Source organism: Erithacus rubecula (assembly GCF_903797595.1).
Source record: "Erithacus rubecula genome assembly, chromosome: Z".
Lineage (NCBI taxonomy): Eukaryota > Metazoa > Chordata > Aves > Passeriformes > Muscicapidae > Erithacus > Erithacus rubecula.
This window is the reverse complement of record NC_136661.1, coordinates 21,719,216-21,737,165: the sequence shown is the minus strand read 5'-3', so window position 1 is coordinate 21,737,165 and position 17,950 is coordinate 21,719,216. Positions and strand designations below refer to the sequence as shown.

At 39.2% G+C, this 17,950-nt stretch overlaps 1 protein-coding gene across 2 annotated transcripts in view; it reads right to left on the bottom strand.

The window, feature by feature from the left end:
* Positions 1-17,722, bottom strand: part of RANBP3L (RAN binding protein 3 like) — a 30,941-nt gene extending 13,219 nt beyond the window's left edge. Inside the window, exons 1-8 of one of the 2 annotated variants that reach the window (XM_079330664.1) lie at positions 17,028-17,722; positions 8,817-8,875; positions 8,512-8,548; positions 7,849-7,926; positions 6,760-6,834; positions 5,020-5,091; positions 4,257-4,381; positions 3,650-3,753 (exon numbers count right to left, since the gene is read on the bottom strand). In XM_079330664.1, the coding sequence (XP_079186790.1) occupies positions 3,650-3,753; positions 4,257-4,381; positions 5,020-5,091; positions 6,760-6,834; positions 7,849-7,926; positions 8,512-8,548; positions 8,817-8,875; positions 17,028-17,262 (785 nt within the window). In that variant the 5' untranslated portion in view covers positions 17,263-17,722. Of the gene's footprint in view, positions 1-3,649; positions 3,754-4,256; positions 4,382-5,019; positions 5,092-6,759; positions 6,835-7,848; positions 7,927-8,511; positions 8,549-8,816; positions 8,876-12,071; positions 12,255-17,027 lie in introns of those variants that run through there. The other variant, XM_079330665.1, reaches the window with a different exon arrangement.
* Between the last annotated feature and the right edge of the window lie 228 nt (positions 17,723-17,950).

Sequence of the window (17,950 nt, the reverse complement as noted above, 5' to 3'; positions counted from 1 at the left end):
GTAAAACAGGAGAGAAAAGTGTTCCCATTTTTCAATTACATGTTCCAAAGATATACTTAAAATGAGAAAAGAACTCAATACTTGCAATCCTTTGATACCGGTCAACTATGTTTTAAAGACTACATTCAAGAATATTCTATAGAAGGAGAATTGTGATTTGACCTGCCAATTACATAACCACTTTAAACTAACAGGGTTGGGGTTTGTTTTTGTTTTTTGGGTTTTTTTGGTTTTTTTTTTTTTAAAAAAGCCACTAGAGAAGTCCTTGTAAACTCCTTTATGTAGAAGTTGTTCTTGCCATTGGTTTGGTTTTGGTTTTGGTTTGTTTTTTATTTTTTTTACAAAGGGTTACAGGTTGTTTATGCTTTCTGTCAAGCTTAAATCCTGCATGTCTTGCTGGCATAGGCAAAACCATGCAAGTTCTTTGAATTTACTGTTCCAGAAGCATGACTTGGCAGGAAGGCAGCCTGATACTGTGTCACAAACTGCATACTTCAGCACCACTTACTTCTGTTTCACAGCATTTATCACGCTTGGGAGCGCTTAACATAATATATGTCATGCAGAGGAATATTCCTGTTAATTAGCTGGGTTTGTTGCCAGAACTGTGATGATTGCCTCTAAAACAGTTTCTCTGTTCACAACTACAGTGTGCTTGAAGGATGAAGCTCTTCAAGGATGAAGGGCTTAGCAAGTACTCCCTTTCTCAATCTTACACTTAATGAGAAAAATATTCTTTAGCATTCTCATGTTTGATGTGCTGCTAAGACTAGGACCAAAACAGAGAAATCAGAAAATACTTGTCTTTTCAGCCTTGAAAGCTTCTGTGCATGTTTTGGGCCATGAACAGGGAATCTGAAGTGTGTTAATGAGCTTTTTATGCTGAAACACACCCCTCACAAAAGTCACTGGAATGTAACTGATTTCCATACTGACATTTCAACTTCTGCTTCTAGGCTGCTCCAATAGCAGCTTAAGGACAGCACCCAAAAAGAGCTAAAACACCAAGAATTAGAGGCTTATTTCTAAGAAAAAATGTGGCAAATTGTTTTAATTATATTCAGACATGTAAGAAAACCTAACCAGTGCAAGATCTTTCTTTTAAGGGAATGTTAACTGGAAGTGCCAACTTTAAAATGTTATTAAAACCTCAATAGCCTTATGTTGCTGCATGGCAAGAACAAAAAGAGTTCTTGCCAGGGATGCACTGTCAGGGATGCAAAGTGTTCTTGCCCCAGGAATGGCATTATCACAGAGATGCAAAACACAGTCACTGATATTAGGGAATGATCACTAACAAGGAACAATGGGAGGAGAAACATGGATAAGGTACTTGCATGGGATTATGAGAGGGGTACTGGCCTTCTCAGAGAGTCCAAAAAACTCTCAGTTCCAGTGCTGGCCTCTGACTCTTCCAGTTTTCTAAGCAAATCCTTGTGCAAGTTGACTTGTCATGACTGCAAGCCTGTATTTTCCCACTGTTGTATTTCTGTCACTTATGACACAAGCTTTCCAAGCTTTTAATCAGAATCAAGAAACTTGAATTTCTTCCTTTTCAGTTCATTATAGTCAGCCCAGGAAATGAAAAATTAGTGGTTTCATGAAACAGCTGCAGCAAGTGCAGAGGGATAACAAGGTATTTTCACTCATCTCTCCACAGAATCATAAAATGGGAGAGATGAAGTGGAAGAGGAGCAAAAGAGAGAGAGATGTCTGCAGGCAAAGCAATCCCTGCTGTTTCATCTCTCTGCATTTTATTTTATAAATAAATATCAACAGTTATGCCTTGATTGAAAATTAAAAGCAAACCTAAAAAGTTCTTTTCTTAGCCATGAGGAGGTCTGGCTGTAATGTTCACTCACTGTTCAGCACGTATGCACAGTTTAATAAAGTCTTTTGTTTACTATAGATGAGAAAACAGCTATGCCAAAATGATTTTACCAAAGTATTTTACAGCAGTAATCACTTAATGTGGATCACAAGAATGGCATTTACATCCTCCTGCAATCTCATAAAAGCAGTAAGCACCTGGTTGATTTAAATTAGTTTTCAACTGTAAAAGCAGCAAACATTTATCATGATTGTGACAGAACTAGTATTGTGATATACAGAATTCATAAGGCACAAATGCACCAAGCAGAGTGTTTGTAGGAAAAAAAGACAAGGTAAAGAAATACCGCAAGTACCTTTAAGTTAACTTTTTGGCATTGAATTACTATGTTGCATTTCTCTACAGGAGAAAGTCACTAACCAATCTTTTCCTAGATTTTGTACAGCTGACAGAAGGTAAATAAATTTAAATATCAACAGCAAATAATTCAACTTTTCTAATTCATGCATTACCATCATTCAGACTCTGCTAAAAACCCAGTGTGCTATGTGGCTACATGTTGTCCTCAGAGGGCATCACAACAGCATTAAATGGAATAGAAAAGGTTGGTTCTTCCAAAATCATGGTGAGTATCTGTCCTCTAATTATGTTATTTTTGTTAATAAGGATTAAGAATTTAAGTTGTTTGTGCATCTAAAAATCCCTTGCCTCCTCAGAACCCTGGCACTGTGCATCCCAATCTTTATCTGTGGTCCATCTAGCCCTATAAAAGACAGGCACAGACTCCTTTGCAATTAACATATTCTATGCCCTTCTTGGGTATGAGGGGCAATTAGGCAACATTAGAAATCTATTATCTGTGGCCCCAGCAATTTTGAAAAGTCTTTCTCTCATCAAAAGTGATACCAGGTGTATTCTTGATGCTCACAACTTCCAGGAAAATAACCCACATCAACATCAGCAAGCAGTATTAATACCTACCACAAGACAACCACAGACCTAGGGTTCTCATGAGTCAATCCCCAGCCTAATTTTGCACCAGTGTGACTTCTCACTGCTGGCCTTGAACCCTTTCTGTTACCCAAGCAAAGCCCTGTCTCACAGGTCATGTATTTCTGGTCAAATACATGACCAGAAACCAATATTTTCCCAGCATTGTATTCCTGTCACTTAAGACACAAGCTTTCCAAGCACTTAGTCAGAATCTGATTAATCTCCAAGAATGGGGCTCTTTCCATCACATACAGTGTCAAGAGGATGGGAAACATCCCAGTCCAAGGATGTCAGCCTCCTCACAGAAATTCTGAAGTCTGTGCTGCAAAAAATGCCAGCCTATCACAGACACCACAGAGAGCTTCTAGTGCCAGAAATTCTGCTTTGTGAATGAAAGTAGAACATCAATTGCAGCATTCAACTGGTCTTCCAAATCAGTCCTGTATTTTTTTATTTATGCCTCCTGTGTCCAATATGCTGACATATATTGGTAATTCCTCAAAAGAATGAAATTTCCTGAGTCTCTCAGCCCCTTTTCTATGAGATGTAACAGACATGCAGTCAGAAGAGAGATGGCAACCCAAAACAGTCTCCAGCTTGTTTGCTAGTTCACAGAGATTAGCTGCAGTCAGGAGCCCATTTCTTATGGCATGTGAAGGTTATGTCAGTAGACACCAATCTTGGCACCACACACTAACACCAGTGAGCCCTGTGTGGTGCTGATACTAGGGGCTTAGTACCATGTTACACATAGATGATGAAAGGGCATGCCATCAGCCAAGTGACAAGATGATGTAGAAATACAACCAAAAAAATAAATCTTACCGTGTTTTTGGAGAGCTGGAAAGACTCATGGTAATAGATGACTCCACTGCTGCTTTGGAATTTAGTGAATTCTCAGCTGATGAGTAAGAGCTGTCTTCAGATAGCTAGAAATTATAAAATCAAAATGGATTAATCAGAGCTAGTATGTTTTCTGCTATTAACAGATCTGCTAGAATCCAGAGTCTATAAACTAAGGTTTATAGATACACATACAGATAATAGATGTGGAAGTTGGCAGAGCTTCCTCCAGCTGAGTACTAAGCCAGTGCCCTCAATTAAAATACTAAAATCTCACTTTCTAAATAAAATCCAAAACACCCAAAGCTGATTTTCCCACAGAACCCTGATATCAGAAATGTATGAGAGCCTGCAGAGAAGAGATGATTTTTCAAACACAGCATGAGTTTAACATTTCACATTATGTCAGTGATATATCAATTACACTGAAACTTACATGGGAACTTCCTTGAAAATCACACAGTGGTTTTTAATTGCTTTAAAACACCACTGGTATGTTTGGTGCTTGGTTTTGGTTGTTTTGGATGTTTTTGTTTGGCTGGTTTTTTTTCCTTAATTTGAGCTCCAGTAAAATTATTTTTCTTTTTACCTGAACACATGCTTCTTTCTTAGTCACTAGAGATACTACAGGAATTTCAGGACAGGTCAGGGCTTGTGGGGGCTGTAAAGTGGCAGGTCTAATGACATTCCATAATTGACTTGGTGACAAGGATCCTTGCAAAATACAAAGACAAAATATTTAAACATATACTTTTTCTTCACATCTAATTCATACCTATATGTCTTGTCTCTAAATCGAAAGTTTAAAACAATTTTAAAATAACATTTACTGTTGTTTACTTGTTTCATATTCTGAAAAATTGTAATGGTTTCTAAAATACAAAACTCTGAAGTGAAACCAATGTGTTATCAGGATAAAAAAGTAATACATTATATACATAAACATTATTATTTGTACTTATAAAATATATTTGTATTTATATATTTAGGTGTATCTTCATACTTATATTTATTGCTATGTTTTAGATATATCTTCTGCCATTTCAGATTTAATTCTGCATCTTCAGATGCCCAGAGGTTTCTTCATTGCCTTCTCCAGGAGAGAAATGTTAGAAGTGTGAAATTTCACTATGGAAGGTTATATTCAGTCCACTCAGGAAATAAGTAGTCAGAGCAGATGCTCAGACCAGATTTCATTGGAAATTTACACTGTCAAACAAGTAAGTTAAGACCTGCATAAAGATACCTAGCCAATCATTCAGTATGGAAAAAGTTGTTCTTTCTTTGTTTTCCATATCTCTAAAGGATGCCTTTGTTAAACTAGAGTGACAAAATATTACAATGACAGTTACCTTCTCTTGTGCTTTTGATGATTTGAGGACTTCTTTGAAGAAGAGCTGAGGTCATGAATATGTTATTCTTTACTACAGAAAAGGAATTTAAAATTGAATAATGAGTAAACACAAATTTTAACCATCAATTAATAATTCTGTAACCCCTCCCTGTTTTGGTAGTACCTGAGCAATATTCCAACATATCCATCTGAAAAAGATCTCCAAGATAACTCTTATTATCTCAGTTTTTACAGGTGGGAGGCTTTGGCACCAGAAAACACCAGAGCTTTTCTGGCCATGTCACAGTGTTTTGGATATGAATGAATGTTTTAAATGCAAAATCTTTCCTCATCTTTTAGCTGTTCTTGTTTTGTAGAAACATTCAAATGTCAATGCTATCTGGTTGAGTTTTAGGCATTTTTAAGATGATTAAGTGAGGCCCAAATATATAGTAATAAATAAATAAAAGTACCTGCCCTGTTCAGCTAAAAGCTTCCTAGAATGATGGCAGTGCACATTTGATGCTTTCACTGTTTTGATAAAGATGTCAAACAGCAGTGAGAAGGTGATGGCAACCACACTATACAAGGCTAGGAGGGGCAATGTGAACCTGTGCACTGACACAGCTGTGGAGCCAGGGACTGTGGCAGGAGCTCACTGTGTGCAGGATGTGCCTGGAGAAAGGGCCATGGAGAGGTAGGGCAGCACTTTTCCAGGACAGCCATAAGCACAACACAGCAGGAATGAGGCCAAGATGTGGGCATGGCCTGTAAAGGCATCAACACCACCCCAAACTCCCAAGGCCTCTGACCCATTTCCAGAAAGTACAAACTGCACATGAGAACTGGTTTGCTTAAAAAGAGAGAAATTCATCTCCAGGGTGGGGAAACTCTTCTATCTACAATGTGCCTCAGGACCCTGGACATGCCTTCAGCCAGACCGATACTGATGCTGGAACCTGTGAGCTTTTTTCTTTTTTTCTCCTCCTTTTAAATCCTCTTTAATTCTCTCTCTTCCCTTTCACCTTATCCCTTCATCTAAAACCTACCTCCATGTGCCTTTAATAGGAGATCAGGACTTATACCAGTTTTCAGGCCAAGTGTGTTTCAAAACTTTTTAAGGTTTTGCAGAACCTCTGACTTCTGTCATTCCTTTCCACCCATGACCACCTACAAATCTTGGGTGCTGCCTTCCCCTTAAGGGTGGGATGTCACACATGTACCATGTCCTGTAAAATGGCACAACTGATACAATACATACCATCACCAGTTTTTCATTGCAAGAGTGTCTTTTGCTGCTATTAAAATGCTGTGAACTCTCAACATTGTTTAGAAATCCTATACCCCAGGGTCTATCAAGAACCTGTCTCTGGTAGAGACGTGGGCTGGGATTTGAGACTATTCCATTGTTCTTGTTAGTGCTAAGACTGAGGATATTCCCTGGGTCCCTGGTTCCCAGGCTCCTGGGACAGAAAATTATATTTTTGTAGAAACCATCATTGTTGTATGGCAAGCAAACTATTAACTATTATTTTTAAGTATAATTTGTATCACACTTCGTAAGTATATGTTCTTAAATTATTCAAAGATTCCACCCCTGTTGAACTCCCAGTCCTTTTTATAAAAGACTCCTTTCTCCCACCTAAATATCACACTAATCAAACACACTTCAGCTCTGTCTTGCAGAAAAAGCCTTTTTGCTCACATCTTTATTTTAGCTAATACTTCCTTTCCTACATAAATATTTATTCTTATTTACCTGTCTGGGAGGGAGGGAAAGTAGGAAGGATGTTAAATGAAGATGACCTCCCTCTTTTCTGTGTGAGAGCTGTATCTAAAAGAATAAGAGACTGAAATTATCACTTGCTTGGAGAATAAAAAAGAGAAGTTTTAGGGTTAGCCAGGCCGATATCATGCTTTCACTGACAGCAGAATGAATCATTAACTGCTACCTACCATCTTTGAAGCAGACTTAGGCTATGTCTGTGCTGCTGATCCCAGGAGGTCTCTGAGCCTGGCTCAGGCACACAGCTAATCCTCTCTGTGACAGCTCTGTCCTGGAGACTGCCAGGTGGAGAGGTTCAAAATGGAGCCAGACAGGGTCACATCACTTAAGCAGAGTGGGCAACCGAGAGGGAAAGCACTCCAGCTTCTCCTGCACTTTGCTTTACTTTTTGGTATAGGAATGCCCTTAAATTTCTAGCACATCTATCCCCGTTTAACTTTCAGAGTAAACCAAACTCAGCTTACCTTAAATCCTCTTAGGTACATTCATATGTGATTTTAAAAAAATGCACTGTACATTTAGTAATGCCTGAAGTCAGAAGTACCTTTCTGGTACTATCCCTATGTTAAATAAAAATTGTAAAAAACAGATCAGTCCTTCTGCACAGTGGCCTCAGGGATTTGTGTTCATTTCCCCTAGAAACAATACACAGTCCTTAAAGGCATTCCAGTCAGCTCTTGGCTGGACAGAAGGAGTCACTCTGGAAACTGCTTTACATTTTAAAGGATTGCCCAGGGAACACTGATGTCTTCCAGAAGCCAGGGATATAATTCATTTTCTGACCTCGTCCTCCCTTGACTGTGTGAACATTTCAAGAAATTTATGCAAAATTTGGATATTTTTCACTACTTTTTGTGGTATTTTGTAAGTATGGAAAAATAATGTATTTTTAATTAAAAAGGTATTTATTGGAAATTACCAACACGTACCAATGTTTAAGTTTTCATGACTTGCAGCATGCCTACAATGCAGAAACATTTCTTAGATGGGGAATTCATTGTTTTTTTACCAGATGGGAATACAGAACTCCAATTAAAACATGACTGGAGGTAAATGTCATACCAGTGTTAGACTGAGAGTCAGACTTCTGGAAAGTCAAAGATGATGATCTTGCACGTTTTCTGGAACAGCTAGTGAAATCTAGAGAAAAAAAAATAATGTAATTGGCAGGAGGCATCAGCATAATGTTATGATGCTGAATTAAAACCTGAACAAAATAAAATCTTATTTATTCTTAGGAGGTACTTACAGAACAGCTTTACAGTACCTAAGAGCAAGAGGGCTTTGGAATCTCAGTCAACACCTGTCACAAAGCCCTGGGAAATCTTTATTTCTACTGAGTTCAGGGAACCTAAAGCAAGCACTTAGAATCAGTTCATAGACCATGGGCTCAGAAAACATTAAGAATGAGGAGCTCCATTATAACATCACCCAGGCAAAGAGAAAAAGGAGTTCATACAGCTGAAGAATATACTTGGTCAATTTTCAGGGCTTCTGGAGCTTGTCTTTCTGATAAATATGTGAAGTATGATGGAAGAACTCTTGAGGGAAGACAGGGACATATATATTAGGACAGACTAGGTGGCTCTACAACCCACAAGATCTTAGTCTGGCAACTGGGACTTGCCCTGCTCATAGAAAGAGTCCAAACTCTGTTTCCACAAGCAACAGGCAGACCCATGAATAACCCAGTTAAAACAGGCTGCTTCAGTGAGGGGTCATTACCATTTTCAGATTTGCAAACTGGGTCTTCTGCACGCCGCTGGAAAAAAAATAAGCATGGAAAGTCAAGGAAAATAGCAAAGTAATTTTCTAGATAGAGAGATAAAAGTATAACAGCCCAGCATATATTAAGCTTTGTTTCTGTTTTCTATTCTTCCTTGTTCTATTTTCAGACCATTTATTGCAAGTGTTAACCAGGGCTAAAATTTTACTGCTAGGATAATTGTCTATAGAATCCTTATTTCTCAACAATTTTTATCATCAATTTTATATCAATAATGAAAAAGGGGGAAAAATAGTCTTTTTACCTTCAAAGAACGGTCCTTCTTTTCAAAAACAAATGTTGGCTGGGCAAGCACTGATTTCTCTGGAAAAGAGAAGAGGAAATTTTTAATAACAATTCCATAATGGTATTTATCAACCAGAGCTTTGAAAATGCTGTGCAATAACAAACAGGAGTTTATCCTTTTTGTTACAAAGGAAGAAACTATGGAAATGCAGTGATGTACAATATAGTATATTAAAAAAAAAAAAAAAAAAAAAAAAAAAAAAAAAAAAAAGCTATAATATCCAAATCTGAATGTGAGTTTTGCCTAACTAGATGTCATGAGATTTGGCTTCATATTTTTAATACTTAAAAAAACCAAAACAAAACAAAACAAAAAAACCCAACAAACCCTCTTGCTTTTAGCCTTTATAAAAGGCATTTGCCATCCTTTAAGAGCAAGGGTGAACTGCATCTTCGGGTAGCAGAAAAGAACAAAGATGTGAAATATAAAATATCTCTAAAGGAAGGAAAACAAGAGAATGTGTTACACTTGGTCTTTCAGCTATATTCACACATTTTGCTCTTCAAGCTTTAGGTAGGTGGATGTCTAGGGTCCGTTTTAAACATAGGGAGCTCTATAGAGTAAATTCTAGTCTCAGCAGACTCCTGCACATCTTAGGCATAACTAAAAATACCGTGGATCTGTGCCCTCTTTTCTCTTAAATATTTTTCTGCATACATTTGCCTCATACAGTATTTTATGTTGATTTAGGGTTCATTACTTCTACGTCTCATACAACTTCTTTGGGCTGTTTACTTTGCTAGGCTTGTGACCTTTACAGCCTGTGCAACTCTAATGGATTAAATTTGGTGGTCAGTGTAAAAGAAAAAGCTGTTTTCACCAGCACCACTGGTTAATGACATATGAATTAATTATATGAATTAAGGGCAAAATTAATGAACAAAAAAAGAGACACAAATAGATCTTTTTTAAAGACTACCCATTACAGGATTCATCCTATGCTTGCTTGATGCATTTGCTATGTGCAGTAAATAGAAACAATTAGCTTCTAACTATGAGCATATTTTAGCTGTGTACTTCAGATGATAAATGGAAAGCTAAATGCATGCATTTCTCTCCATGGCTGATAAGTACAGAGTACAGACTAAGGTGACTGCTGAGCTATTTGACTGGCCTCTGGCCAGAGAAATCTCACACTTGGGACCTTGTTAGCTGACGTTTGATAGAATATTTATCACATACACAACATTTTTGTAATGCTTTTTTCCTTGGTTACCTCTTCAATAAAAACATCCAAGTGAAAATATGTGGATAGATACTTTTATCTAGAATTGCACACCTATCTGTGACCAAACAGCTTGAGCTGTGGTGTAACTTACTCAGAGGTTTAATAAAGCAAACATCAACCCGTCGTGGAGAAGTTAAGATTACTACACAAAAATGTATTCAACTATCAAGGAAAAAGTGAACATTGTTAAAATAAATGCTTCATGTATGTAAACAGGGGCAAGGAACATGAAACTTTTACTCAAACCCAGGGAAATACAGACAGAGGAGTAATAACTAATACAGTTTTGCTGTTGTTAATTTTATATTTACTTGGGCATTGTGTGTGTGCAAAGGGCAGGATTTAACAAATTTAGCATGTTTTGCAATGAAAGTCTATTTCTTCCTTAATAGAAAGAGCAGAAAAAAGTTCACACTGTTCCACTGAAAGAAAGATAACTCTCTGTCATTGCAAGTTGAAGAAAAATTCCATAATCTAGTTGCAGCTAGGGGGCCAATGGCATGACATGACATGAAGCAATTCCACTTCTCTTCACTAGAGGGGAGTGGCACACATGAACAATACTATTTTACTTAAATACGATTTTTTAAAGAGAATAGGCTTTTTTTCTGTCCCTTTAAAAACAAATAAACAAACAAACAAAACTGGCGTTATTAAATTAAAGAAAAATACAAAAAGTGAAGAGTAACTATAGAAACATTCATATTCTTCTCAATAGTCCCCAAACTCAGAAGTTTGCACTATTTTAAAAGGTACATTTTCTACTCCAAAAATAGAATTAGCAAAGATTGAAGTGCTGTGAAAAAGGAATTGACTTTCAGTCACAGAGTTAACTTCCTGGAGCTAAAAGACTTGGGACTTGAAGGAATTAAGAAAGCCCACTACATCTGAAACAGCTAGAAGATTCCAATAATATTTTAAAACCCAAAAGTTCCTGAAGAAAAAAAATCATAACCACTTAATTACCAACAGAAACACATGAAGCTACAGTATAATAGTAACCTTCAAAGATACATAAGCATATTTTAATATTGCAGTACATATAAAGAATATATCCCACCTACTGCTCTTCGGCCAAAGAGCTGCCTGTAGATTTAGTCAGAGATTGCTTCAGGAATTACAAATAGGTTTTCTTGACTTGAGTAGAAGCACTATAGAACTGTGAAAACTATAAATAACTGTGGCAGCATCAGCAGACTCCACAATGCTCATCAGTAAGATCTTCAGTCCTCAATAAGGCTGTTCATAACAGAGTTTTAAAATATATTTGTGTTAACTATATATGTATCCTAAGCATAAATTTCCATTTACATTTCAGCTTCTCAGATATTCAGGCACAACCTATCTGCAGCTGACCTCCACATGAGGAGACACACAGAACTTTTTGTGTATGCAACTCAAGGCCATAAAGGAGTTACCACAGTCATGTGCATGTGGTAATTTTAACAGTGGTCAGTATCTCTGCATTTCTCCATTTCCTGCTCTAGGTCTGCCTCTGGCTGTGCTGGGTGAAAAGAGAAGTGCTTGAGCACGCCCTGCACCCTGTGTGCAGTGCCAGGCTCTGTCCCAGGAGCAGGCAGCAGCAGCAAGAGGCTCACAGACAGGAATGGGATGGGCTGGAGCCATTCCCCCTCACCACCGCAGGACACAGGCACGGGCTGGCCACTGCCTGGCTCAGACTGGGCCACTCCAGTCCTCAGCGGCTTGGCACTTGTGGATAAAAGAGGCTGTTGGAAAAGTTACCAGAAAACAATGCCAAGTGAGCTGCCTCTGTCTGCAAGGACTGGAATAATCCACCAGCCTCAGCCAAGAGTCCAGACACAGAACCTGTCTGTCTGCACATGAATCATCACCACAGACTGGGCTCTCACTCCCTTGCTGCAGTTCCCTTGAAGCTGTTGAATCAGAAATGTGCTGGCCTAATGCTTGCTGCATTCAAAGACCAAAATAGGCCCTTGTCTGGAAGATGCATTAGAAACATCCACTCTCTGTGTCTGAAATCTCACCTGGCTGCAGCCTCCTGCCCTGCACAGAAGCACTATCAAACGTGCTCATACCTGAGCTGCCTCACATGGAAGGTGCCCAGCTTACAGGATGAAGGCTGCATTCCATTTGAAAGAGCATTTTTCAAAGGGAAAAGCAAATGCTGGCTGATGCCTTAAGAGCACTAACCAGAATACCATACAAGAAATAATGTAAAATTGCTTTCACCAGATTAGCTTGTAACCATTGTCCATAAGATGTAAGGGTCCCTCTGTCTTTACTGTGACATTCCAATCTTCACTTCCATTGCTTTTCTAAAGCAATTGAGACTTCACAAAATACATGCATTAAAAAATAAATGGGACACTGATGATTTTTAAAATTTTAGAGGTGTTATTGCTACTGTTCCATCCTGCCCTAAACACAGATAAATGATCCTTAACCTTTGAGGGCTAAGGAAAGAGTGGACAGAATATATTCATACCTGTTGATAATTTTAGGCAGTCCTATGCCTGAAATCATGTCAAAAGTGGTGACAGTACTGTTTCTCTATTCCCCTCAAAGATGTGTAAATCCCCCCAAATCTTTCATAAGGTAACACAGGAATTGTAATCTCACTAGAAGTTTTTTATTTCTGATGTTAAAACAATTAATATTTACATTTTCAATTAAAAAAAAAAAATTAAATGTGTTGCATCTTCACCATTATCAAAAAGGCCAGAAGACTGAAAATGCTTTAATTCATATCCATAGTAAAAACTCTGCTCAGTGAGAGGAGGCAGAGAAAGGGGGAATAATGTTAAGGCTGTGAAGGGTGGGAAGAAGGGGCTTTTTTAATAATTGGGTTTAGTTCTCACTACCATACTCTAGTTCTAATTTGACTGGCATTAAACTGAATTGATTTCCCCAAGTCAAGTCTCTTTTGCCTGTGATGGTAATTGCAAAGTGTTCTCTCCCTGTCCTTATCTCAACCCGTGAGCCTTCTCTCACCAGACCAGCTGAGAAGTGAAAGAGTGGTTTTCAAAGGCACCTACCATCCAGCCAGGGTCAACATACCACAACATTAAATAAATAAAACAAGCAAAAAGGAAAAAAAAAAGTCACAAACCAAAACCAAACAGAACTCCCCTTCTTAATCAGAAAAAAAAAATCTCAAATAGAATATGATACTTGAAAATTGTATAATGTCCAAATGTCACTGACTTACAAAACCTCTAACTGCATCCAACTTTCCTTCACAATATCCTAGTAAGCACTGCAAAACACATAAAGACTACAGGAAAATTTATAACCAGTTTTTAATTTTATACTATCAAATGATCAGGCTATGATATTGAATTTTCAAGTTTCTGTGCTCTGATATGCCATAGCATACTTTGAAAGCTTTGCATGTTAAAGCTATAATTTGCAAAAACAGAAGCAGAGACTCTAATGTATTTTCATGTTACAGTTTAGATTACTGGTTACCACAGAACTCTAACCAAACAAAGATAATAATAAATTCTTTCACCTAAGACTGCCATTTTTATTGTTTTACATCTAAATTAGCTCAATGAGGACATGTAATTTTGGAAGATGTTGAGAAGAAAAGTAGATTTTATGTCACTTTGGTTGCTCCATCCCCAGAAGCAATTTTATATCACCAAAATAGTGAGAAAAAGAAAAATACTCAGAAAAACTTTGACTCTGTCACTAATAAATATGTGCTATGTACAGCTATTACTTGAAAAAATACTAAGACAAAATATTGTGGCAATATACAGCAAGGAAAAGAAAACAAGAATGGACTAGCATTTAAGTGGGAGACATGGATTGAGAAATTTGCATTGATAAATAAAATTAATAAAATAAATTAATAAAAGAAATTATTTTTCACTATGCTAGATGATGATCTGTACATTAGTAGCTTCAAGGAGCACCAGAGTTAAACTATGTAATAATATGACCAATTTTTATTCAAAATGCTGCACAAAACATAGAAAACTGCTAATATTTTAGACAGCAGAACTACAACAGGCAGAAGAAAAATACACATAGACTTTTGACACAAAAAGACATATGTCACTATTTCCAGTGATGGATCACTTTCATCTAAATTGAGGTGGAAAACAAGAAAAAAACTGGCTTCTGCAAAGAAAAAAATCAAGAACAGGATTTGCCAAATCTGCAATAGAAACCACAGTTTCTGGTTTAAATATACTCATGGAAGTTGGCGACATAAAATAGAGTCAGTTCACAGCCAAGAGAAAGTGCCACAATGCTGCCAGCCAACATCTTGGGTCCTGGGGGAACACCTTGGGTCTTGGCCTCACCACATAAACCAGGCTTTTCTCTGCCAAAACTTAAATAAGGCAGATGACATGAGGCAAAATTGGGGTGTCTTAGAAGAGTACTTCATGCAACCAACTTAATGAAATGGATCAACTTAAAAGAGGTATGGGAAAGGGTTTGAATTTCCCACTGCTGACCTGAGTAACAGGTGTGTTCCCAGAAGCACTGGGCAGCTGAATGTCCTGATGGAATTCACACACACAGCTGATCAGCACAAAATAAGGTCACAAATAAAAAGAAGTTCCAACCTGGTCAAATCTCCAGTGCTAATCAGAAGAGTTTTCCATACAGAAAGATACCATGTTGCTACACAGGGTTCAGTATCTTAGTCACAGTTCCAGACCTGTATGCTAATGGCCTTTTTTCTTTTATAATACTCTTCTGAATGTCAGAGAATCAATAAATTTGCAACAGTTCCTCATGAATCCTGATTTTCCAAATATGTTCAATAGAAATTGTTTTAAATAATTGGTCCAATGCCACGTTGAGGTGTTTCACGTGAAAAAACATTTTAAGTATTATTAAAATAAAGTGCTTCAAACCTATTGAGATTAAATATTTTACAAAGTTTTTTATTATTTGGAAAGAAAAAAGGAATCACCCATCTTGGTGAATTTTATTTCTAGAGACCTTATATATATATATCACTGATATTTGGCCACTGGCTGCAATTGCTGCAGGAACAACTGTAATTCATGGCCCATGAAGAGACTCTGGACACAGCACTGTGCTCTGTTTAAAGACCCTGTACAAAATATGAAGTGCACATTGCTTATCTTGGGTTCAGACAGCATCCTGTAAATACAGTTTGGGGAACCAGTAAATAACTTCACACCTCCCTGTCTGGATCAGCAGAGAGTACATCATCAAATAAGGAAGTTTCTGTTTCACTGCACTCAGAAGAAAGATCATTTAATTGACAATTGTGAAATAAAACTTCTGAAGGAACTTTTCCTAGGACAGCTTTACTACATCGTTGGGACTCCAATATTGCACACTCTTTGTTATACAAATAGTTCATAACCCACATAAATAATTTCCCTGTCATCAGTGACACCAGTTATGAGAGCAAAGATTCTTCATGCGGGCACAGTCCTGAATAATCAGACTCTTAGCATTTTAAGACATGTTCATTCTCTCCTAAGTCACTCCTCTTAATGCTACAGGTTCTAAACACAGATAGGGATTAGCGCGGAAAGGGTTCTTCTATCCAAAAAATTCTATTGAATACTCCTAGCTGTCACTGTGGTTTATAGCATGCCATGTGAGAGATGAGATTTAAAATTGAAAATATTTGTCTTCAGCCATGGAAACTCAGCTGACAGCCTGTGGGAGTGTTTATAAACACAGCACGTCACACCCACTCACCTCTGTAGAGCACAGTTCTCATGTTTATAGTGGTATCACATAAAAAGGCATTAAAGTGATAAAAGCAATAAAAATTATCTCTTCTCAGCAATACTGTAACATGATTTATGGCTTTATTTCACATGTTATAATGAAGAAAATATCTCTGAGAGTCACATCACTGGAGTGTAATTCTTGCAGTGAGACAATACAAGAAGTAACTGTCTCACGAGACCAGCAGGACTGTGCCAAAAATCATAACCAAAAGTTACTTTAGAAACATTGAAACATCCCTCTACTCAGAATTTTTAACCAATTGTAAAAGCCAGTAAAATGCTCAATGCAAGGGCAATAAGATTCATAGACACAAAATGCGTTACCCTTTCCAGGGCACTGTAACAAATTTAAATGTCATAAATTCCTACGAGGCAGTGCAGAAGTAACCCTCAGAGGCTTTGTGCAGAAACTGAACTATAAAGGTAATAAGGTCATGATCTAAGAACATTCACCCAGCCTTAAATTTCAGTGAGTAAATTGGATTGTGTGCTCAACATTAAGCACAAACTGAAAGGCTGGTCAGGTGACAAATTTGCCCAACCTCTCTAAAATGTATCAGTCATAATATCAGGCTTAGCCTTTGAAAGTCCTCTTGGGAATTTAGGTTCATTCCTCAATGCCAGGGTAAAAAATGGTTGGTGGCATCATCTGCAAAAAGCCCTTGATATTAACATTTGTTTTCCTTATGCATCCCCATCAGTTTTAATGACACTGATAAATCTCTCTTAATTAATGGCTCTCCTCACTACCTAAATAAGGGTTTTGCTGTCCAGCTCTGTAGTCAGGCATCAGTCTGAGGAGCTAGAGCAGGACAGTTTCACTCTCAAGGTGCAGGGCACGTCAGGGCATGAATGTCCAGGAAAACGAGTGCTGCTTCCAGGTACAGCCAGGAATGCAATTGCTATTCCCACCCATTGTCAGGCCCAGCATCTAGGAAAGCTGCAGAAAGCTCAATGACACGGGAGTTAACACTGTCAGATTCATAGAGGGGCCACATTTACACATTTGGTAGCGTCCTTTTGTGAAGCAAAATACGAATTGGGATTTGTGACAGATTACCAGCAAAAACAATGCAATAAAAAAGCACAGCCAGCCAAGCTCTTATTTTGCGTTACACACAGCGCTGTGTACACCAGGCACATTCTTTGTGTTTATCTCATTCCCCCCCAAAAACCCAGGGGAACACAAGAGACGTGAAAAGGATAATAGGTAACAAAACCTACCTGTAAAGCATCCCTCCTTGGGATCCAACATGCTGGTACGGCAGGGCCTGGGCATGGTCTGTTCTGGCAGGGGAGCAGCTTGGTGCAGAGCCCAGGCACCAGCGGACCAGCCTCTTCCTCTGGGCAGGTCGGGCTCCTCCGTACCCCGCCGGGGTCTGTCACAGCCAGCGCAGCAGCTTCGCGTGCCTGCACAGACAATGTCCCCTCTGCAAGCAGGAACGGGCTCGTTTCTCATTATGAGCTCAGCCTAAGTGCCCTTTCATAGACATCCCTCTCTGGATGTGCGCTCATATGTGTTATATACGCTGGGTATATAACTGGGTCTGGCAGCCCGCCACCCTTGGAGGCAGCCGGCGAGGCCCCGGGAGCTTCCCGGAGCCAGGCGAGGATGGAGGGGCGGGGAGAGCCCGGGAATGGAGCCCGGGAATAGGGAGAGCCGGGGGATGGAGCCCGGGTACGGGGAGAGCCGGGGAATGGAGCCTGGGAATGGGGAGAGTCCGGGGATGGAGCCCGGGGACGGGGAGAGCCGGGGGATGGAGCTCGGGAATGGGGAGAGTCCGGGGATGGAGCCCGGGAATGGGGAGAGTCCGGGGATGGAGCCCGGTGATGGGGAGAGCCGGGGGATGGAGCCCGGGAATGGGGAGAGTCCGGGGATGGAGCTCGGGAATGGGGAGAGCCGGGGGATGGAGCCCGGGGCGGCTCCTCGGCCAAGGGGCGGGACGTGGGAGGGGACACGGAAAGATGGGCTCGGGAAAGAACGTGGGGAGGGAGGGGAGAGAGAGAGAGGGATGGAGAGGGGGAGAGATGGAGAAGGGGAAGGATGGAGAGAGGGAGGGAGAGGGAGAGAGAGAGGGAGAGACGAAGAGAGGGACAGAGGGAGAGAGACACAGAGGGACGGACGGGCGGAGAGACAGACGGACAGA